Genomic DNA, 25,491 nt, shown 5'->3' on the forward strand with positions numbered 1-25,491 from the left:
ATCGCGGGGCTCAGCAGCCTCTACCACAGGCGGGAGATGGGTAACTGAACGAAATTTAGATCCGGTGCATTGCGATCACCGTTCCGTTCCTGTACTGGCCCGGCCCGAAACCGCATACCAAATACTTCGGCCTCCTGGCCTCTTCGCAATGACCAGATGTCTGCCCGAACTTTCACCACTAAATCGATTGGGAGAGTCTTTCCCAATACGGTGGTAGCCTCGTAGCGTTGTTTTAAAAACACCAATGCATACAATTAAGGCTCTGTAAGAAACATCACAGTAGTTTTCTCCGCACTGAAAGCCATCTTATACTGAAGACTTCATCACCTTAGTACCTTACATGCCTGAGTCGCTCTGAGTTCTATCTCAGCACGCGAGTTTCCCTTGACCAGCAGCAACCCATGGCGGCATAAGCCACGATGCGGCAACCGCAGGACACCCGTAACCGCTCATCAAAGAACACCGGTATCCACGATCTAGTATTCAAATCAGTATAAACGTAACTGCCTTTACTAGAATTTGAACCTTAGAACTCTCGACTTCGAAAACCATCTTATATCCTACCCTAACTTAACCTAGCCCTCTGCCATATTGGAATTTCCCTTTAATAAATATTATGTACAAGAAACTGTTATTTTTATTTTTGAGTTATTAAACAACCCTATCTTTTGAAGCAATCCCTGTGTTTTGAGTAAGATAGGGCTCAAATTAGACATTACTCGATCAAACGTTTTATGAACGTTTAAGTCACCAAAGGAACTAGCGAATAGATACCGCATACGTGTAATTTGACGCTTGCAATTTTTCATTTTCTTGAAACAAAAAAGACACGGTATTTCCTTTAAATACAAATGATCTGAACCATCTCAAGCTTTTAAATATTGTACCTGATTTTATAGATCAGAATGAAAGTTTATTAAAAAAGTAAACAAAATATATTTTTGATTAAAAATCTGCATATAAATTGGAAAGACTTAAAGAAATTTGTTAAATTTGAAGTAAAAAGCTTGAAAATTAGTAGAGATGTTTCCCTTAGTATTAAGCTGCCCTGTGTAGGGCTGCTTAAAATAAATTTTTTTCGAAATTTAATCTAGTTTCTACCAAAAAATTAGCTAATGCTTGCTCAAATTGTTTATTGAAAATTCGATTCGCCCGCTACTTAAGAAAATCAAAAATCTCTAGTCCGACAAACTAGTCTATTATAGCGAATCATCTGTGATCTAGTAAAGTTGAAAATAATTTTTCTTAATGTTAGCATTTTAATTATATATGTTTTAAGTTCATTTTTTCTCCCAGTACAAAATGATAATTTTACGAATGATAGTTTTAAATCTTAACAAAATTAAATAATTATCAAATTGGTTTTGGGAAATCGATTTATAGTTTCGAATTCATTTCCGATACACTTCAATCGATTACTGGTAATCTTGAGTGTGTATAGTTTGTGAAATCCATGTGATTGTGTAGAGGTTATTTTTTGTAAAATCAACCTTATGTTTCTTTCGTTTAATTAAAATGACGCAATTAAAAGAGGTGTAAGTAGTCTAATTCATAGCATTACTTTGTTGAGATTGTAATCTAATTTAACTTGCATTGTTATCGATAAGTATCTAGATTGAGGTTATGTATATAAAATGAAGTGCTACGTTGAACTGTTTCTGACCTGTTTTTTGAAATTGAAATAGTACGTTTTATTTAGAACGGTTAAAATATTAAATCCATGTCTTGTTATTACAATTTGCCATAAGATTACCTTAGCCAATTTTTAAACCCGTTTTTACAGGAGGGGCAAATGGTCTTAAGCCATTATTAAACATTTTTTAATTTGATTAACATGAAATATCAATTAATTTACTTATTAATGCACATTTCACAAATTTCAAAGTTAATATTTTTCTTCTCATTCATTCAGTCCAGTGTGCTTTATTGCAGTGTGCATTTTATTGCAGCATTTATTCTTTGTAACATGAGTTATCTTACTTTATGTAGAGTATTTTGGTTGGTGTCTTCCCATAATTTTCTAGTTCTGTTATGATCAATTCAGCTCGTTAATGTGAATTAGGCTTTTTTTTATAAAATAACAATTTGTCCTCTTAATTATATTGTAAACAAATAGAACAATCATCTATACTTCACCAACAATAAATTTTGTCTGACAAATGTAAAGAGATTTTGGCCCATTATATAAATGAATATTGTACAGAACTCCTTTCAACTGGAGAAATTTATTGCTTTGTTTTAGAATCAAATTTTTTTTTGCACCAACCAGAACAGAGACAAGATGGATTAAACCAAACAATGGAAATTATATTTTTCAAAATAAATAAATCTATTATTTTGATCAGTGTGTAATAATACATTATATAGATTCACATGACTATTAGATAAGTTATAAATACAAAAACAAAAAAATAAGATATAAAATAGATGCGGTTAAAGTCCATATTAATTATTTAAATACAAACACATTAAATATAAAAAAATTACTACAGAATAATTCATAATCTAGAAGCTGCTATTGTAAATTATTTTAAGCACATACTTACATACTCGTGGAGTGGAATGCAGATAAATGTTGTTTTTTTTTTTTTAAATTAGTATTAAAAATTCATTGACAGTAATATTTTTTTTTAAATCTTTCATTGTAATTTAAATAGATGGGGAAGATTTTTCAAATAGTTTGCCATTTAATTAAAAATGGCAACAGAAGCATAATAAAGCTCTTTCTCTTAAGTCGAAGTATTGTATTGAGTTATATGAAAACTGATTTGGTAAAGGTTGTTATTTTTTAAGAAGTAACATTCTTTTTAGCAAAAATGTATAAATATAAACACAATGCTTGATTTTGTTACGAAATCAATTGGATAATCCTACAAGAACTTGTCATCTAATAAAACACACAAATTTTGTTTTTTTGTGCAACAGAAAAACTGTTTTTGTCATTAATGTTAATTCTACCCATACACTTGAAATGTTAAATCTACCTGAGAACTACAATACAATGGATTTTATAAATACTTATAAACTGTAAAGTTAGATGTTACTACCTATCTGTGGGAAATTATTTGAACTGGTATTGTAGAATTTTCAGTTTCTTTCAGATTGCTATATTCAGACATAGATACAGTTGTGTGTCTGTAAAAAAGGGTTGCAATGAATGGCTCGAGATTTTGAGGCAGGTAATTAATAAACAATGCTAAAACAAGGGACTGAGAACATTCTCCTGGGGCACTCTGCATTCTACATCTTGGTGTTCTTCAAAATTAGATCAAGGGAAGGTCCGAAATTTTCACGTGTATTCTCATCAAAAAAAAAAATTTCAATACTTGTTTATAATTGGTAAAATATTGTGTGATTATTGTAGTTCTAGATGTACATGTAGCTTACTAATAATTAATAATTAGCTGGCAGCACAGAGATAATATTGAAACAAGACATGATGGCATTCATTTGCAACAATGCACCTTACCTTTCACAGTAATAATGATTTCATTGTAATGTGCTATAAATTATAGTTAATATTTCAAAAACGAAATTATAACTTGATTGTAAATTATTATGATGGATAATAATTTGTAAAGATTATTATAGTTTATTAACTGTGGCAGGATTTAATGCAAAAGAACCAAAAATACTTGCCTTTGTATTAATTTGTTGAACATTGTAACTCATTTATTATGTTTTATGAATAATATTTGTATAAAGAAAAGTAAAAATGATGTATGTTTTTGCAGGTATAAAGTTAAGGCCACACACACTGCTTTTTTCACTGGAGGAGATGTTGTGGTATGATATAGAAAATATCTATTCTATTTTATTGTAATGCAGCTTTTATAAATTTTAATTTGCTGTTTAATGAAATTATACAATGCTAAGTACACAAAGATACTTGATGCAACCCAGGTGTCAATTTTTAGCCAAATAAAATTAACAAATCATTAATTATAATTAATATTTTAAAAACTTTCTTAATTTTCATGAAATAAAAATTGGGGGGGGGGGGTTGAGAAAAACATGTACAGATATCAGTTAGTTGCATGGCAGCAAAAAACTTATGTGTTTAGAGCATGTCTGTATAAACAAACAATCACACAATTATAAAAGGTTAAAATCATGTACTAGACCTCATTGTGCAGTAATATACTAAGAAAACAAAGGTGTTCAACCCAGTAAAAACATCCACTTGGTATACATACTGTTAGTTTGTAAAGGAAAAATATTTAATTACACTGCCCAACAAAAAATTTTTTTAATGTTTCCTTCACTTCATGAGTCAAATATTACTAATTTTGGGTTGAGAAAAATGAATATGACAAAGAAAAATCTTTACTAGCCCTAGTTTCTGTGATATACAATAGGTGGAAGTATTTATTTTAACAGATTATGAGAAAACAATGCATTTTAATTACATATACCAACAACATAGAAAGTCAATTTGACATTTTTTTAATGACAGTTACATTTTAAGATTTCTTAATTGATGGAAGAATCCTGGCAGTTGGTTGGGTCTGAAGGGAATCATGTGGTGGCTTCATGAGATCATTCTCTTTTGGCGTTCCTCTTCTAAGTGAATTCTGGAGCATCCCTATACACAGACAAGCAGTAATCCGCCATCATTGCTTTTTTTCCACAGCCCTGACCTACAAACAGCTGGAGAACATTGTGTTTTGTCATTTAACAGGTGTGACAACCCGAAAAACAAAATTACCCCAAACTAAAAATGTAGATCTGGTAAAAAATGACATATATCTCCAAAGAAAGAGGTAATCTGTTATTTTTATGGTGATTTTTGAATTCTGCAGATGAAAATATGTAAGAATAAGCTATTTTTGAGCCCAAAACATTTCCATTATTGGGCAGTGTTATTTTTTTAAATAATAAAAATTATAATCTACTTTTATATATCTGAAAACATGCATCAAGAAGAACTCTTCAAGACTGTAATTCAGTTTCTTTCACAGCAGTACTGTTGAACAAGAATGTTGATATGCTTTGGAATACTGATTTTAAAAAATAAGTAGTGATTTATATTTTATGAAAATGTAAACATTTCATTATGTTATTCCTTAATGAAAAAATATTTTAAAATTGTATAATAGTACTTTTGAAAGGCTGGTACATTTTCATTCTTAAATGTTAAGTAATTTCTAATTAACTTATTCTAAAAAATACTTAGAAGTATTTGTTTTTCATTCGATGAGGTGAGGTTGATTATGGGTGTTAGTTTTGTGCAGAACCAAGCAAATTTTTTTGGGTCAGTATTAATAATTAATAGTTACAAATAACTGTAATCAGTTTGTGTCATTACATTCAAATTAAGTTGAAATTAATAATAATTTTACCTTGATTTAAACTTTCATATTGTAGCGTCTTAGTATAACTATTTTAAGAGCTATTTAGTGACAGTAATGTGTATTACTAATTGTGAAATGAGTATAAAATTTTGAAAACAGATTAAAGTTAAGACAATCTTTTTCTGAGTTTTGTTTTATTTGATGTTTCTCTTTCTTTATCAATCAGTTTTGTACATCGTATCATCGAATTTAATGCTGCTGTAGTTGATCACTTAGTTTTATATCATGACTTAGTTTTATATCAGCTTGATTATTAAGAATATGATTTTATACTTCTTAAATGACTACACAATACAAATCATTCATTATTGTTCAATAGTTTTATTTACAATCTTAGAACTAATGCCAATAGCTACTGCTTTAAGTAGTGGTGCCATTTGAAGTTATACCATCTATGATATGAATTGGTAGAAAAATTAACCCAAAAATTTACTCTGATTATTCTTTATAATACTGAAAAGTATGTGTTAATACAGTTAAATAATATTTACTCAAATGCAGCCTTCTTTTTCTGGAATCTTTCTTTTACTCCCTAAAGGTCAGGTACAGGGATATCTGAGGTCTTGAAAAATTGCAAGAAATCCATAAAAATTGTTTTTAAATAATTAAGAAAAAATCACACTCAGATTTTTATAAGTTATAAATGAAATAGACAAGGCATAGACTTAATGAGGTTAACCAGTGAAAATTAATGAAATACATCAACTAAATTATTCACTCACCATTAGCTAGATGTATGACATTATAGTGACAAACTAATTATCTTATTTTATTTGCGATTATGTACAATATATACACTCACTGTCTGCCCTTGTTAATACATAATATCATTCTTTTAACTGTATAATGATTTTTTAAATTTTTTATTAATGTAGTGGCCAGATGATGGAGATGTAATGTTATTTCAATGTGGAGCAACAGTGAAAGTTGTTGATATTGATCAAGGTCAGGTTATCTCTTCAATTGATGAAGAAGTTGACAGTAAAGGATTTGATGATGAAATAGAAGAGGATTCAATATTGACATTTACTCTCAGTAAAGATAATAATATATTAGTGTCTGCACATAAGAGTAAGCTTTTCAAAATGTGGTTATGGAAAGGTAAATATTTTGCTGTTTTATATAATACGTTTATTTTTTCTTTAATATAGTATTACTTGTTAAAGTTTAAAAAGAAAAAACCAATATATGTGCAGTAGTTCTGCATGGGGAAATAGTATTGACACTGCTATAATATAGCAGAGGGAATAGGACAATGTAGGTAGCAAGGAGCCGTTCATCGACTCAGCAGTCTATCCACTCCACTCATAAATCGAGCTTTCAGAATCTTGACTGTGAAGGCAAATTAAAATTTGGGATTATGTTATTTAGTAGTTAGTACATATAGTGCCTGCTATTTAATTTAAGACAAGTACCCAGTACTAGCTGTTACATTTTTTAAATATTTTAAACACTAAATCTGATCTTAAGATTAACTGATGTGAAATTACATCATAATATAAAATTATATGATCTTATACTTATTAAATGGCTACATAATACAAATCATTATTATTCAATAATTATAACTATGCTATATGCATATTTATAATTACTGTAACCTTACATGTTTTCCTGCATTTTTTTATTTTTATTTTTTATAAGGAATGGTTTCTCAGCTTTTTACATTTCACATGAATATTTTTTTCATGATTGGGTCACTCCATGTCAAGTGGATCAGGACTTAAATGCCATTTTACCAAATTGTAGCTCTATATCTGCTATGCTGATTTTCTGTAATCTTGAAAAAAGGGTACTATTAGTAGTTCACACATATATACAAAACATTCTAACTTTGACTTATAATTTTGAAGGCAATAATAATAAAGCTGTAGGTTTGAATTTTAATACTTTCAGTTAACATTTTATGCTGAATTCAAATATTTTATTCAGAAGTTTCTTTTAGTACCTGGTTTTGAGATATAACAGCTGAAATTCATCTAAAAAGTTGTTGCGATATTTTGTAAATCAAAGTTGAGCTTATATAATTTTTTATCTAGTACTTTAATCGGAATGAGACCTGGAAAAGGGCATAATTGTGTATAACATCCTAAAGTTTCAAAGCAACTGGAGGTTTATGTCAGGAGAAATTCATCATCAAATTTGGTCAAAATCTTTTAGCTCGATTTTTGACCTACCTTTGAAAGTTCATATCTCAGGTGGTATGCCTTCTTAGATTTTGTTAGTTTTATAATAGTTAGAAAGAGCAACTTTTAAACTACAAAATTCATGCAGTTTGTCTTTTGACTTGTAGTTTATAAGTGGCAGAAAACACAGTTGAAAGGTAATGTTTCTTTCATACAGGGAGCAAGTTTTCCGTAATGTTTATGGATTAAATGAATACTCTGTAGTAGAAAGTCATTTTTTATTAAGTAATATCATCCATTTTGCTGCCTGTTAATATAAAGTTGTGCAACTTTATTAGCTATATCTTGGCTCCTATTGAATGCAGAGGAAACCGTTTCAACTAATCATGTCTGTTACAGAAAGCATAATTTTTTTAAAATATTTATTATACATACACAAAAATACTAAAATCATAAAAAAATTAAATTTAGTCGTAGTAGTAATAACAGAATGCAATAAATTATTACAATATTATAGAACACAGTAGCTTCAAAATAAATTAAAAATATCTAAAGTAGTCAGAAATGTTTTAACACAATACTTTTAATTACATTTCAGCTTAAATTGTTTCTAAATCATAGACTGTGTATTCTGGATACATATATTGTCGTCTTGATGATGTCATTTATGGTGCTTCAAGATTAGCAAAAATGTACTAATCTGGAATCCAGCAAGTGTCCTTTCTACGAGACCAATGAAAAGAACAAGCTGCACCATAAGGGTATATAAAACTAATGATGGCATCATGTTCTTCAAAAGATATATAATTTATATTTCCAATCACCAAGAATTGTCATACATGCAAGCCACATATTGGCCTGGTTGCAAGCTGATAAGTGATGTATGTGCCGTGAGTAGGTTTACCAGTTTCATAAACAACAGCTTCAAATACTGAAGTATCATTTGAGACTCTGCTGACTTAGATTTTGGCTTTGCTAACTTGCTTAAATTGGTGTCTCTCTCTTGTTCCAGCAGTTGTGTGACCATTACTAAACTGGCTTTCCTGTTCAGGTTGGATTCTCTCAACAATAAAAAAGAACCTGATTCCTGGTATATTTTCTTTACAAAATTCAAATTAGTCTCTTGGTGTCAATATGTGGTTTTCTGTAGGTCACTGAAGACTGGCATGTGCTGCTAATCATTTTGTATTATGTCCTATTCCATCACAAGGTTATTTTCCGTGGCTAGTACCAGAGAGTTCCATTCAGCTGTTACCTCAGTCTTCTATGATGGCACAATTGATAAAATTCTTGTATTGAGCAGCTGAACCATCACTGAAGTATACAGTTGGATATGCAGTCAACTGTCTTCAAGTATTTGATCAGTTCAGTCAAAAATATATGAACAGCAATGGTATCATGGTGCAGACAATCACTGACCATACAAATGCTAAGATTCTGAAGCTCGTTTTTATTGTAATAAATGGATGCAGTGTAGCGTGGCTATTTTCCCGATGGAATCCCTGTACAGCATCTTGCACAACAAATGAGTACTTCTCAGCAAAATCCATCAGGATAATGGTATGATATCATTTAAATTTTTCTTCAGTTGTTTTAAATATGAACTTTGATGTTTTGAAACAAAATGCTGGCTAGTCAGGCAAAAAATCTTTAAGGAAAGTTCTTCAATAAAATTTTCATAGTCGCCTGTTGCATCTCCAATGTGTCTGTGTATGAATCCACTGCTTATATTGTATTAGTTCCTCCAAGTCATAATTTTTAAACTCTTGTAATAAATAGGACTCCAATCCAGTTTTTCTCAATCAATACCTTGTAGTCATCCTTGATGGATATTGGAGCTATCGTGAGCTTAATGTTTTGATGAATGGTACAGACACAAACTGAATGTGTGCCAGCAGCACCAACTGTAATGCACCACTTCGGCCTAAGTTCACAAATTTTTTTTTCTGGTGACACCAAAATACCAACTTAGATTTAAGCTTCCTGGTCTGCTTCACCTCACATTGAAACCTGGAATTCATCAGCTGTTTTCTCAGTACTCCAGCTACTGGGTGCCAATGTCAAAATCTGTTGTGGGCAAGCTGAGATCAAAAGTTTGGCTTTGAGCTGTTCAATCAGGATATCCAGATCTTTACATCCTTGACACTGCTTACTCTTTAATGTTTGCATTACATCAGTAACATTCAAACCATCAGCAGGTCCTGCTGTAGTAGCAATAGGTGAGCAAATAGCACATTTTAACCAAATTTGGTGATGGATTTCTCCTGACATAAGATTCCAATTACTTTGATACTGCAGGATCCTACACATAATTATTTACCTTTTCAAATTACAAAGTCTCACCCCAATTAAAGAATTAGATAAGGAAATATATAAGCTCAAACTTTGACTTCCAAAATGTTGTGACAAATTTTTGGCTGAATTTCAGCTGCTATATCTCAAAACCAGGTTCCAAAAAAAATTGTGACTAACGTTTTAATATAGCATAAAAATTTACCACAGTACCAAAATTCAAATCTATATCTTTATTATTGCCATCAAAATTGATAGTCAAAGATAACAATTTTTATGTGTCCACAAACTATAAGTAAGTATTCCTTTTTCAAGAGGCCACAAAAATCAGACATAGCAGATAAAGAACTGCAATTTGGTAAAATGGAAAATTCAGATCATGGGAAACCTCCACCAAAAATTTGATGATATTTGAAGATGGTCAACTGGGGATGATTTTCAAAACTGGACCTCTTGACATGGAATGACCCAATTGTAAATAATTTAAAATAAAATAGACATTTAAAAATGTATAAAAACCACACAAAACGCTAAAAATCTAATATTTCAATATTTTAGATTTTGACTTTTTTTTGTTTGTACCAAATTAAGGGATGGTGAGTTGTTTTCAACTTGACACTAATGCTTGAATCAGAATTTAAAGAATTGAATATTAGATTTAGTGTACTTTTTTAAAGTAAGTTTTTTTTTCTTTTTACTTACCATTTTTGTTTGTTGCAGATAAAAAGTTGTTAAAAGTTTGGCAGAGTATGCACAAAGTTCCTGTATGCAAATTAACTATATCTTCAGATTGTTCTCAGTTAGCTACTGGAGCTACTGATGCCAGTATTAGATTATGGGATCTAAATAATCATGCGTGCACTCATAATCTTCCAGTTGTTGATATGCAAGGTGTAATTAGGTAATTTTTTTTTTTTATTTATCACTGGATTCCTTAGTTTCTCCTTTAATAATAAAATAAACTTTAACAAATCTTTTTGCATGTATTCACTGAAAGTATTTCAGCAAAATATATCATTTCAGTCATCTGTTAACATTTAAATGCTATAAGTTTTGTATGTAACATTTTCTTCAGTTCTTCAAAGTTTTAATAGTTTTCGTTACTGAAGTCCATCAGAGGCATTAGAACTCATTTAGTGTAGCATTGTGTCCTGTTAAAACTTGTACATAAATTTATGCTCAAACTAAACTTCAGTAGTAGCCACTGAGTTGTAAATTATTTTATAGTAATTTTTTATATTTAAAGTATTTACCGTAAAATTATTTTGTGTGTATATTTCAGTAATCCATGTGAACTTTAAACATAGACATTACATTACATTAATGATAAACATTTTTTATCTTAGGTTTCATTTTTAAACATTAAAGTTATTTTGTATTGACTTACTATAATGTAATGTATAGTATTAATGTAATACTATAATGTATTTATACTCCAATCAGAATAAACATTTATTTATTTGTGCCAATAATCTAGACCGTTAAGCTATGTACGACAGAAATAAACAGCAGTAGAAGTATAAGTTAGATGATAGTTGTTTAAGTTTTGAATTTTACTGTTTCTTTTTCAATATATTATTTTTGTTTGTTGGTCATATTAATACTTATTTTGATTCATGTCCTGTGTTATCTTACCTGTTTAATTCCACATGGTATGATAAAGTAATTGGAAATAACGTTCTAAATATTATTAAGATTTATTAATTTCAGCAAATTCATAAATCCAATTATTTCTTGTAAACAAATATGTTGGAATATGCTCTTAATTCTAAAATAAAAATAAATGTTTAATTCATTTTGAAGGGTGAGAACTCATCCTCTGAGATATCTGGTTCAGTGAAAAGCTAAAAGTATTAATTTTTTTTAATTTAAATAATATTAAATTTTTTTTTTAATTTGTTAAACTCTGGTGTTTTGTGAACTAAATATTTCCTTAATATAAATTAATTATTACCAATATTAGAAAACTTTAGCAATTATGATTTAATATATAAACCTTTAATTTTGTGATTTCTGATCCAAACCTTTCATAAAAAAATATAAATAATAAAAGCTGCATTTGAAAAAATATATTTCCTAAAGAAATTTATGTACCAGTAAAATTTACTCCATACTTAATCAAGACTGATCAGACCGAAGAAGGCTTGTTAACTGATCTATATGATAGCTGGAGTTGAACTGCTTGGACAGGAATCTGGACAATTTATAAATATATTAACTATAAAACTATCATGTTTGAAATTTAAAAAAAATAGTATTGTTTGAGTAGGAAACAGGGAAAAATGAAATTACTGAACTTCTAGATAAATTCCCATTTTGGATGATATAATCTGCTGACAGCGGACTAAGATACAGTACAGTAATAGCAATACTAAATAAATTTTAATGCCTATTAATGACTTAGAAAGTTACTACTTATGTTGCCACAACTAGTAATGACCTAAACATTAATACAAAATGAAAATACAGGTGATTCAAAACTATACAGCAATCTCTCGGGAGCTGATTCTATAGCTAAAAAAAAAAGCGTTCATATAAACATTAGCCAAAAATGCTTCATTAGTAAGTTATGACTAGCGAAAAATTTCGCCTGAATTTTGGTTTCCCCAGGGAAATGAAGACTTCCTGAAATTCTGGGAAGATAAATTAATAGGCAAATTTAGTTGTTTGTTGTGGTTTTTGACATGAAAATATTAAAAAATGGGTCCTAGAACTGTACTTCATTAGTTTTAAAGATATCTGATGTAAAACACAAAAATTTGGGCTAAAAAATTATAAGATTTTGTGTTTAACGTTAAAAAATTTGTTAAATGGTTAATTAAGTTATATTTTTTTCAATTAGAAATATAGAAAATCTAACTCTGAAAAGTTTCTTGTAAATTACTTAAGAAAAAATTTAATATAAGATATTGAAATTTAAAACAAAACGGACTGAATTGTGAAAAACATTGTTTTGTGAATTAATTTGTTTTCATAGGTTGGCAATATCAGATGATCAACAATTAACTTTTTAAAATGGTGTTTGAATAATCTTGATAGTGGTTTTTGTATTGTATTAAGGCATCTGTGAGATTCTGTGTACAATTAAAAAAAACGTTTTTACAAAATTAACAATTTTTTTAATACATGATTGGAGACAATGAAATTTGTATTCATTTGAAGAGTATACAAGCATGATATTAATTTACAGTAAAGTAAAGAAGAATAGTTTGGCTGCAGTTCAAGAATATTGTGGTACTTAACCACATCAAAGAGCACTTGCTCACAAAACTTTTGAACCTGTGGAGAGTTGACTTAGATAAACCAACAGTTTTAAACCTAAACGAGAAGATACTGGTTATTAACGAAGCACAACAAACCATAATAATGAATGAGGAATAATAAATACTGTATAATTATCACTAACTACAAGCACAATCTAGGCTTTCTTGGTATCTTGGCTTTTAAATATTTCACAATCAAGCATATGGCAGGCACTTCATGAAGCACAGTTGTACCCATTCCTTTTAACACAGTTACAAGACTTATTACCACAAGATTATAATAAACTGAAGTTATTCTGCCAGTGGTTAACTGGAAAATGGGTACAAAATTGCAATTTCCTTCATCATATTTTGGTAACTGATGAATCATGGTTCACAAGAAATGGAATACTAAATTTTCATAATGCCCATATTTGGGCAGATGAAAACCCACATGAGACTGTGACAACACATTTCCAGCATACATTTTCAATTAATGTATGGTATGGTGTTCTAGGTGATAATTTGATTGGTCCATTTTTCTTACCAAGAAGGGTTACAGGAAAAACATACTTAAACCTTTTGGTAACAAATCTGCCCACCCTCTTGGAAAATATTTCTTATGAAAACAGGTTACACATGTGGTTCATTTAAATAATTCATATAGTAGACAATGGATTGGTCGAAATGTATCATTGAAATGGCCACCATGATCTCCTGACCTCACACCATCAGACTTTTTTCTATGAGGATGGATGAAGCCAATCATTTATTCAAAATAGATTAACACACATGAGGAAATAAGGAATCACATAATAGAAGCTGCAGAAACTATTAAGAATACTCCTAACATTATGAGATGTGCTAGAAAAGAATGGATCGTCGAGTGAAATCATGTATTGAACAAAACAGGGGCCACTTCTAGCAACTTTGAAAGTAATTAGTAACACTGATTTTTCTGTTGTCATTTTTCTGTTGTTTTCAAAGCTAAATCACACTATGTTAAAAGCTGTTTCTAACCTACAGATGAAATTATTTATTTCATGCTGTTTTTTTTTTTCAGAATTCAGTCTGTTTTGTTTCTTAATAAAGTTAAATTTCAATATCCTGTATGGAAATTTTTTCTTAAGTAGTTTACATGAATCTTTTCAGAATGAAATTTTCTACATTTCTAACTGAAAAAGAATACAATGTAATTAACCATTTAACAAAGTTTTCTTATGTTTAACCCAAAAACATGGTATTTTTTAGCCCAATTTTTTATGTCTTATGTCAGATATATTTGAAACTAATGGAAATACAGTTCTGGGACTCATTTCTTTTAATATTTTCAGATCAAAAACCATAACAAACAACTAAATTCATCCCTTAATTTACCTTCCCAGAATTTCAGGAAGTCTTCATTTTCCCAGGGAACCAAAATACAGGAAAATCTTTCACTAGCCGTAACTCACTAACAAAGATTTTTGAACCTGTGTTTATATGAACCTTTTTTCTATTTTTAGCTATAGAATCAGCTCCCAAAGAGATTGTCATATAGTTTTGAGTAACTCTGTGTATATTAAAATAGTTTATTAAAATATTTTTTGTCACATTTCAAAATTTGAAATCCTTTTTAAGTTGAAAAAGGAGATCAAATAGTTCTACAAAAATTCTAAAGACAGTAAAATTTAAATGATGGAAATTGGTCCACTAATATTTGACATTCTTTGATTTGAAAATTTGATTAATTAGAATGAAAATGAAAAAGTTTTAATTGGAATTAATAACATTTTTATAGTGATAAAGCTTAAAATTATACAAAGAAATGTATTAATGGGAGCATGTGAAGAATTAAATTAATCATTATTTCTTTCTCTTGTAAAAAGTGCAAAACTTGAAAATTGACAATTTTTAAATTTAACTCCCATATTGGGCAAGTTATAACTGCATAAGAAAGAGCAATTTTGAGTTTTAACAGCAACCCTTGGATTCAAGAATTTTAAAAGAAATAACAAATTATGTGACCTAATTTTAAGCAAAGAACATCAACCGTTATAAGTTAGTCAAATCAAAAAAATATAGCTCAAAAGTGTACTATATTGCCACAAAAACTTACATTTATTTTTCTGCATAGTCATCATTTAAACTTGTATATTTCTCCCAACAGCGGACCATTTTTCTCATGCCATCAATGAAGAATGGTAGCAGTCTTTCCTTGATCCATGATTCTGCATTCTTCAGTTCATGATCCACGATAAAATGAATACTCTTTATAACACTATTTAATTGTAAAAGAAATTAAGATTGTAGGGTACCAAATTTGGTTGGTGAGTATGAAAAGTATAGAATAATTCCAAATTTCAACTTCACAATATCCTCAGTCATGCACTCAATGTGTGTAGCCATTATTGTTTTGCAGAATTATCAGTTCCATGGATTGTCACACATGATACACATGTCTCATAAGGTGTTTAACATCTTGATGTATCGCACAAAATTTACAGTTAGTCCAGCTTGTGAGGTAGCCACATACAAATTTTTAAAATCCCAGAACATGAGAAACTATTTTGCAGTGGCTTGTCTTTTGAATTATTTTGATTGTGAACCATAGTGCTGTTTGTCTTCTGAGTCATAGTGATGCACCTGCGTAACATTTCTTGTCACAATATTGAAAAAGAAGTCACCTCTAACATTTTAAATGAAGTCATCGTGATAACATTTTAGAAACTATTCACAACATTCTTTTCATTGTTGTTTGTTCTTCTGTGTGAGTTTGCATGGCACCTGCCGCAAATAGACTTTACAGTAGCCCAGTTGTGCAGTAATATATCCTACAATGTCTGGATGTTGATGTGATTTTGAGTGATGTGACAGTCAGTTTGAATCAATTCATCCAAATCCTTTTGGTGCATCCTAAAAACGGGTTGATGACTGCAAGGTTCATCCTCAGTATTCACTTTACCAGCTTCTGATGCATAATATTATATCTACAGGAAAGAAATACGATTATTAAATATGTTTTTGAAGCTTTCAATTTTATTTGTAATTTTTATCCTTTCATTTAATTTGGTCGCTATAAAATTATCATATTGTAAATTGATTCAATTTACCATCTTTCCCAGGTCCAAAATGGTAGTTGCTTATTTTTAATGGTAGTTTAACTGAATGCTTTTGTATGTTTACAATTACCTTAAAACTATTGCTATCTTAATATCATTGTTAATAATTTAATTATTGTATTTATGTTCACGATTAATTAGTTGTTATATATTATTATTGTTACTGTTTACAGTATTTTATTTTTTCATGAAAATGAAAATACCAAATTATTGTTTGGAGCTGCTGATGATGCTGTCATCAGGTGTTGGGATGTTCAAAAAGGATTACTTCATATGACTTATAGAGGTCATTTTAGTAAAGTTACTGGCGTAATAATTTGTGATGACAATTGTCGTATGATCAGGTATGTATTTTATAATTTAATAAAGTTTTATTCTTTTTTTTTAAATTTAATCCTGTTACTTTGAAAGTTCTTCGTTAATCTGTAACTCCTTGTTTATTAAATTATTTATTATTACAGTTATTATATGAAAGTTTTTTATTATTTATCTTCTGTATCACAATACTGATTCATTTTACTTTCATCTTGTTCCTCAGTTCTACTGATTTTATTTCTTTGGATTACTTTAGTTAAATCCCTTTGTATTTTATTTTTTAACTTACTTTTCTATTATTTTTATGCTCATTTTTAATAGAATATTCTTATTCATAAGATCTCTTTGATACTTCTTGTTTCTATCTGTTAAATATTGAAATGACTTCTACATTCATTCACCTAGTTGCACGCATCTACTTCGTCAAATTCAACTTGTGATACTTTTAAATAGATTATCATAATTTAAGGTAGTTACAAGTAATGTTGCTATTTCTTAGATAGCAAGTATAAATGATATACTTGCTTTCTTTATCGTTAACAATTATGATTAACAAAGCTTAAATTATAATATTTATTAAATCCTTAATATTTTTATTTTTTAAATTTATTAATCAATTTAATTTTTTTTAAATACTTAACACATTATTTATAAGAGTACATACCTATTAGTCGATGACGTAACACAATTGCTGTTTTAATACTTTTATACTTTCTTTTTAGATATTTTATTGTATATATTATAAAACGTATTTAACTAAAGCATTATCAAAAACTTGCCAGTTTCATAGTAAAAATGATCTTTCTTATTAAGAATCAATTATGAAATATATTTATTACAGTTACTCTTTTTAGAAAGAAAAATGTATGAATTGAGTAATGTTCGTTGAGAAATTGTAAAATGATAATGATGTTGGGCAGAAATTTACTGATCTAAGGGAGAATAATGATAGAGATTGATTTGGCCAGACATTGTACTAGTAAGTTCCTGCACAAGAAGGCTAGTGCTTTACCATCTGCTTGATTAATATAATCATTTTAAGAATAGGAAACTTTTTACAGCACCAATATCAAACAACTGTGGTATTTGCTTTATTGAATACCTGGCTGAGTAAAAACCCGTTTCATTCTCAATTCATTATTTGATAAAATTAAATAGAATTGTAATTTATTATTTATATAAACGATAGAACACAAGATGTTCAACAGTATTCTTCATGAGAAGAATCCTTATACATCTGGGAATCCCCCTGGAATGGCAGCTTACACAATTCCTATGGTACCTGCAGGCAGAGAATAAAGAATAAAAAATAATAATAAGGAGAAGGAGAGTAAATCAATCAAAACCATTGAAGGATTGTTTACATTAAGGGAAGATGAAGTTAGAAGTAAGTCACTAAGTGGTATCCTGAGATATATAAAATGCCAACATCACTGATGTTGGCATTTTATATATCTGTGCTATGTTCAACAATGGTGCATTTTTTTTTAAAGCTTGTTATTTGGTTCCATTCTAGCCATATTATTATGGTAAACATCTTCCGTAGTATTCGTTCACACCTGTTTTATGAATTTTACCATATGTTTATACAAATTTTAAATGTAGTACCTACAAAATTATTTCTGTACTTTATCTGCTCATGTGACTGCTTTTCCAATATTTTTTTAATAGATTCCCTTACTAACTTTAAACTGCAAAAATCTTTTTTCTTTTTTACTTCATGTTGAAATTTATAAATTTTGTAATATTTGTCTTTTTTTTTAAGTTTCAGCAAAGTTAATGTAAATTTTTTGTTATAGATGATCTAATTAACTTACAGCTTGTGATATTCCTTGTGTTTAATATAAATTAATTATTTTGTAATTATTATACAGCAGTATTAAGAGCAGTGTCTGATTTTGTATTGTAGTTGCAGTAGAGATAAGGTTTTTTTTATCTGGGATATTAAAACTGGACGATCATTACATACTGTTCCTGTATATGAAAGTTTAGAAGCTCTATCAGTAATTTCTGATAACATTACATTACCAGGACATAGTAAACCTTTAACCAAAGGAACATTTGTAGTAGTCGCTGGAGAAAAAGGTATAATTTTTAATTTTTTTGTAAATTTATGTTCATTATCTTCTTTTTTTTTAATAAATTTAAGTTTGTAAGGTTTAAAGAAAAGGTTATTACTAGATCAAATTAAATTCATTAAAATTAATTATTGGGTAAAATTAAGGGTGAAGAGAAGAGTATATCTAGTTTTATACAGCACCAATATCAAGCAGTTGTGGTGTTTGCTTTATTGAATACCTGCTTGAGTAAAAGGCTTTTGCAGTCTCAGTAATCCATAATTAGCTGAAATTAAATAGAAGTATACCACCTCCCAAAAGAATGAAAAAAATACTGCATTAATAATACCTATAAAAGATCCTGAGTAATATTGTAAATTATTTTCTCTTTAACCTGATGGTTTTACAACAAGGTCGTGAATCCTGATATTATGAAATTATGAATTATCAGTTTTCAATTAAGTTTTTCTGTTAAATTGTGCTTGGTAACAGAAAGCCAGTTGGTTATCATTCACATTTTTCCATCCTTTAATGAACATTCTAATCTGTTTACATACGTTTTTGTATTTATTGAATCATGTTTGTTTTAATTAGAAAAAGCAATAAATTTATTTATTTTTAGGTACTCTTAAAATATGGGATGCAACAAAAATTAAGGAACTTTATGTTGAGCAAGAATCATTATTTTCTAGTGGTCAAGATGGTTTTTCCATTATTAAACTTTTATATTGTGCTGCTCGTAAAAGATTAGCTGTTGTAAGTTCTGACCATACTATAGCTATACTTGATGTTGATAACAGTCTTAATGTTGATAAACAGGTTAGTATTCATTTCTGTAACGACTCTGTTTTTTATTGTTAATTATACAGTGTGTTAATTGTATTATTTATAGATATTACGTAATTATTATTATATAATAATAAGAGACTTGGTTGCAACTCTGCTTTTCATTTGAACATTGTGAGTTTGAGGCGCAGTCAGGGATGGCATTTTTTACATGCTAAAAATTCATCATTCACCATGATAACTGGTATTTGGCATCATCCTGCCAATACTAATATGTGGATACGAGTAAATAAATTATAAATATCTATATCATTTTGTGTATTGAAAGTGATGTGAATTTTATTTCAATTACAACGGACTCAAACTACATGTAAATTGCTACATTTTAAAGGTCTTTTCAAGACCAAAGACATCTACTTACTTCATGATATATCTGCAGATAATGTAGGGTATACTGAATCCAACTATTGGTCTATCACAGACCAGACCATTGCTGCTTCATTAGCATTATAGTTTTGTTGTTTTTGATTTTTGTCTGTGTAATAGTATTTTTCCAAAAAATATTGTATCTTTAGACATAGTATTTATCAATACTATTTGTAGGGGTTTGAGGTACTTTTTGAATAGTTTTTCTGGTTTCATGGTCCCTTTGTGGAAATTTTTCACTTTCATACAATTTCTTTCCCTTATCTTCATTCTTTCCTCCTGTTTTGTTCTTTGGGTTTTGGTTCGACATCTATATTGATCTACTAAAGATGTAAAGTAAGGTATTTCTTTAAAGGTAGTGCTTGGTATTTATTTGATTTGGTGGAGGTGGCTATGCCTACAGATTTATCTGGTGACTTTAAAAAACTCAACTTAGGGTTGAGTCGCTTATTATGCGACAAATAAGGTGTTGGGTTCTGGTCAGACCACCCATTTGTGTAACATATTTATTCATTTAATTTCAAAATAATCTGTTGGGAGAATGTATGAATTTATTTTGTACAAAGAGTAGGGAATTAGGGACAGTTGATATTGGCAAAAAAACAACTGATTAGTGTAGGATTAGGAAGTCATGTTTGTGGCTGTTGAAATTTTTTGACATGTTTTTCTTTAACAAATTGATTTCCTTTTGAGATTCAAGTAACTGCCTGACAGATCACTTGGTTTGTCAAAATTCACTCAATGTTTTAATTAACACAGAGCAATGCCTCTTTGTAAACTAAATATTATACACAAAAATACTATAAGCTTGCTATACTAAGGAGTGGAATTTACAGCTACATCTAGATTATATTTCGGGTACAGATTTCAGTTATTTTTGGATACCCTTTGTATATGTATATACATGTGATCTTCAAGTGACTTATTTTGTCTTTATTCTTTTTTTACAGCTTGTAGGATTTAGTGATGATATACTTGATATAGTTTTTATTGGAGAAAAACAGTCACATATGGCTGTTGCTACAAACAGTCCAAATATTAAACTATACAGATCATCTAATATGGATTGTCAGTTATTGAAAGGACATACTGATCTTGTTATAAGTTTAGCGACAACACGATCAAATACTTCTCTATTTGTTTCTGGATCCAAAGTAAGTTTATTCATTATCTACCTCTCTACATAAAGAAAAAAGTTAAAGAAAGAAAAGGTGTGTGTGTGTATACACACATGTGCGCATGTGTATGTAAATATAGCGATTTATCAACACATTTTTTTTATTATGCCAATATAAAGAATTAATAATGCTATACCACCACTAGTAAAAAATATTTACTTTCTGTAGTAAGCCTTACTTGGATTCATGTATCTACGGGGTGTGTGAGAAAAGTAATGAGATGACTTTTTACTTAGCAAAGTTTTAATTTTTTTTAACAGTATTATCCCCTTCAAAGTAGTTCCCTTGGGCAGCTATACACCGGCGGATTCATTGTTCCCACTCCTGGTAGCAGCGCTGGAAGGCTTCAACTGCTCGGTCACAGTCTTTTGAATGTTCTCCAGAGTTCCAAAATGACGTCCTATTAAGACATGTTTCAATTTTGGGAAAAAGAAAGTCTCAAGAACTCTAATCAGGTGAATAAGGGGGTTGAAGAACCGTAGGAATGCATTTTGAGGTCAAAAATTCCCTTATAGAAATGGTTATATGACATGGGGCATTGTCATGATGAAGCATCCACTTGTCTGCAGTGTCTGGTTTCCCACAAATCACTCTTTTCCTGAGCCTTTCAAGGACACCTTTGTAAAACACTTGGTTGACAGTTTGTCCTGGAGGAATAAATTCTTTATGCACGATACCCCTACTGTCAAAAAAGCAAATCAGCATGGTTTTGATCTTTGATTTGCTCATTCAACATTTTTTTCAGTCGAGGAGATGACGGAGTGTGCCACTCTTCACTTTGCCACTTTGTTTCAGGATTGTACTCAAATATCCAGGATTCATCACCCGTGATCACACAATTGAAGAATTCTTGGTCATTATCAATCCTCTCAAGAAATTCAACGCACACGTTTCTTCGATTGTCCTTCTATTCCATTGTGAGGTTTTTCAGCACCAATTTCGCACAAACCTTTTGCATGTCCAAATTGTCTGTCAAAAATTTGATGTACGGTGAAAGTGTTTAAATTAACTGTTCACTCATCATCCTTATTGTTGAACGATGGTCTGATCTCACAAGAACATTTTCATCAGATTTTGAAGTTGAAGGTCTCCCTGGGCGAGGTTGATCTTCAACGTGTTCTCCAAAAATGATTTGTGCCAGCGGAAAACTTGTACTCTTGATAAGCAATGTTCCTTATAGGCCTGTTTCAACTTTTCAAAGGTCACACTCGCAGATTCCCCAAGTTTAACACAAAACTTGATCCCACAACATTGCTCTAAATTTCGATACTCCATTTTCGTAACACACAACAAAAACACAACTTCACTGATGGTGCTGTCAAAAATAATCTGTTGGCTGAACGGAGTTGAAACTCGTACTGAGCATGTAGAAGGGATGAACAAACCGGTCTATCACAGACCGGTAGACACAGCATTGCCAGATCGCTCACAGTGTTGCCAATCTCATTACTTTTCTCACACACCTCATATGTTTAGTTACATTAAACATTTTTATTTTTAAAAAATCAGTTATTGTGTTGTAGCACAACATATATAAAATTACTCAGTAATGGTTGTATAACTCATCAAAGTTTAAAAAACTCATTGACATGTGAGGATGAATTCCTGGACCGTACCATTTGGTTAGACTGTCTGTAACCATTTTTGTTCTTGTAGTTTACTGCATCTATTAAATGCATCCTTCTTCTTCCTTGCTTCCTTTATCCTTCTAGTTACTAAGATTTTACTTCCTCTAACCACATGTCTTAAACCACTTTCCTTTCTTTTTTATACTTCCCATATAGGTGCTTCCTCATTCTCTCTACATGCCCATCTTACTTTCTCCATCCTTCTTCATATCCACATCTCAAAAGTCTCAGTCTGGACTCCCTCTTCATCATCCACCCTTCACTCTTACATAACAAGACACTATACATATTATTTGGCTACCTCATCCTTAACTCTAAGTCCAGACTTTTTCTACATAGTAATTTCCTCTTCTTACTGAAGACTTTATTTGCCATTGCTATCCTTCCTTTTATTTCCATTGTCTTTTTCAGTCTGTTATAGTCCCTAAATAATTGTATTTTTTTACTTTTTCTGCAATTCCTTCTTCTCTTTCTTCTAATATATTCCTTATCTTAGCTTTAATGTAAATGTTGTTAGTGTCAGTGAGAGACAGCATCCTTGCCTAACATCTCGGCATAGACTCATCCAGTCTGTCATACTCTTATTTACTTTCACTGCTGCTGTTTGTCTCATGTAAAAATTCTTTAATTAATCTTCTGTCTTTCCATTCTACTTTTGTCTCTTTAAGAATCTCCATTTTCTTCCATTTGACTCAGTCAAATGACTCCTCTAAAACAGTGAAACACATGCCCATTCCTCCTCCTCTTTCTAAATATCTCTCCAACCATCCGTAGTAGCCCAATGTCATCTCTAGTTTCTTTCCCTTTCCTGAAGCCAGGCAGTTTCTCCCCTGCATTCCCTTACATTATTAACTTAACAATATTGTAGTGGCATGGGCTATTAAATTTGTTGTTCTGTGTTCTGTACATTTTTGATACTAGTTTTCTTCAAAATTGTTTTCATTTCTGTTTGAACAAAGTCTTCAGGCCATTTTCCTGTATGGTATATCCTGTTACATAGTTAACTATTTCCTATTACACAGTTAACTGTTTCTTCTACTCCTTTATCATTTAAGCATGTATAAAATCTATGGAAAGTTCATATAGTCAGTTGATTTTTAATCCTCATTTCTTACATCCCGTTAGTATACCATACTAATCCTGTTAGGATTGCTGTAAGGTACTAATGAGTACCTTACAGCAATCCTTTTCTAATTTTATTACAACTTTATTACTTTCATACATATCTTCAATATCTACTTTCTTTGTTGGCATATATCTTATTCAATATTGGCATATATTATAACTACTGAATCTTTGGTAACATATCAGTCCTTAATGATATTAATCTATCATTTACATAACATGCTTTCTACACCCATTTCACTACTTCATTCCTCATAATTAATGCCAGTTCATTTTTTCATTTCTTTTAACTAAAGTAGAATATGGTAACTTCTCCACTTTTCATTTCTCTTTGTCCTTCCCTTCCTAATCTTAATATAGCCATTTTATTTGTCTTGTTTCCCTCATGAAGTTCTCTAACTTTCCACTCTGTAACAAACAAAGTTCAAGTTCCTGTATATGGAATATGCCCTTTAACTATAATATTTTTAAATGTTTAAATGTCACTTGTAAAATATTATATTATCATTAATATATATTATTAATGATTAATAATTACTGATATATGTATATACGTATGTATTAAATTACATATATTATGTATTTATATTTATTAATATATGTTATTATTTATTATATTATCATTAATATATGGTATTAAATATAATTTTTCACATATTTACGTGATAAGTTTTAATTTATGACTGAAGAAAGAATCTGTCCTACTCCATATTTTAGTGTTTTTATCAATTTGTTATACACCTGATTAAATACATACTGCAAAAGTTCTTGTTACAAGAAAAAAGATAAATATTCAAAAAGAATTTAGGGAAATTTGATTGATAATTTATTCACATATCAATAACAGTTATTATCAGTTATTAGGGTGATGATTTAATTTAAAATTTTAACCGCTGAAAATGGATTGGTGAAACTTAAGGGTCTTTTGTTGTTCATTCTTCTGGTGTAAACTGTAATGATATAATTAATACCTAGCAGTTCTGTGAACAATAGCACATTTATACATTTTTAATTTAAGATTTTTTTTTATTTGCAGAAGTACTGTGCTTTTTATTACAAATCTATCATCACCCTTTCCTTTAATCCATTTTCTATTGGGTCAGGTTGTGCAATATTATTGACCTCCTCTTAACTTTGTACATCTACCATTCTTATTAAATACTTTCTCCACTTTTTCTTTTTTCTTTACATAATGAACCTATTGATTTCTGGGTCTTCCCATTGCACTTGAGCTAAAAATTTCTTTTGCTTCTCTCCTCTTGACATTCTCTTTAGTTTGTCCTATGCAACTTTCTTGTACATTCATCTAAATTCTTATTATTCACAGTCTGTTGTTATAGCATTTCTTTACTCAGTCTCTTTGTATCTTTTCTAGCATTAGCATTAAACTTAACCACTACATCTTAAAAACTTCACTTTACTCTTTTATACTTTAATTTTCTCTTCTTGTAGTTATCTATGATGACTCTGAACTATCTGTTAAAATAGAGGTGTAGTAACTACTGAGTATTGTCTGTTTACATTTTATTGGCACATCTTTATCCTACATTAATCTTTTAAGCAGTTTCATGAAAACTGATCTTTCTCTACTCTGCATTCTATACTAATTTTTTTAAATTGATTTTCGTTCCCTAGATATTACATATTCTATGTACGTTTAACAATTTCCAATCCTTCTTATTTTTCCAAATTGTCTTCTATTTCAATTGTTCCTTTTTAGTGTCAGTATTTTAGTCATCTGTCCCTACTTTCAGCCTTCATTTTCATTTTCTTTCCATTCAATAGTGAAATAATTTTTGACTACATTCTTATTTTCTACTAAAATAATGAAACTAGTGTTGATCAGTTGATTTTACATAAT

The 25,491-nt window shown here is 29.9% G+C and overlaps 1 protein-coding gene across 1 annotated transcript in view; it reads left to right on the forward strand.

Moving 5' to 3' along the window:
* The first annotated feature begins 1,388 nt into the window (after window positions 1-1,388).
* LOC142330157 (transducin beta-like protein 3) overlaps window positions 1,389-25,491 on the forward strand; it is a 47,496-nt gene continuing 23,393 nt past the window's right edge. The window contains exons 1-8 of the mRNA XM_075375265.1: window positions 1,389-1,535; window positions 3,735-3,786; window positions 6,230-6,455; window positions 10,493-10,673; window positions 16,289-16,459; window positions 18,340-18,515; window positions 19,110-19,306; window positions 20,650-20,853. Of these exons, the coding sequence (XP_075231380.1) occupies window positions 1,516-1,535; window positions 3,735-3,786; window positions 6,230-6,455; window positions 10,493-10,673; window positions 16,289-16,459; window positions 18,340-18,515; window positions 19,110-19,306; window positions 20,650-20,853 (1,227 nt within the window). The 5' untranslated portion in view covers window positions 1,389-1,515. The remainder of the gene's footprint in view (window positions 1,536-3,734; window positions 3,787-6,229; window positions 6,456-10,492; window positions 10,674-16,288; window positions 16,460-18,339; window positions 18,516-19,109; window positions 19,307-20,649; window positions 20,854-25,491) is intronic.

The sequence above is a fragment of the Lycorma delicatula genome, chromosome 9 (assembly GCF_047948215.1).
Source record: "Lycorma delicatula isolate Av1 chromosome 9, ASM4794821v1, whole genome shotgun sequence".
Lineage (NCBI taxonomy): Eukaryota > Metazoa > Arthropoda > Insecta > Hemiptera > Fulgoridae > Lycorma > Lycorma delicatula.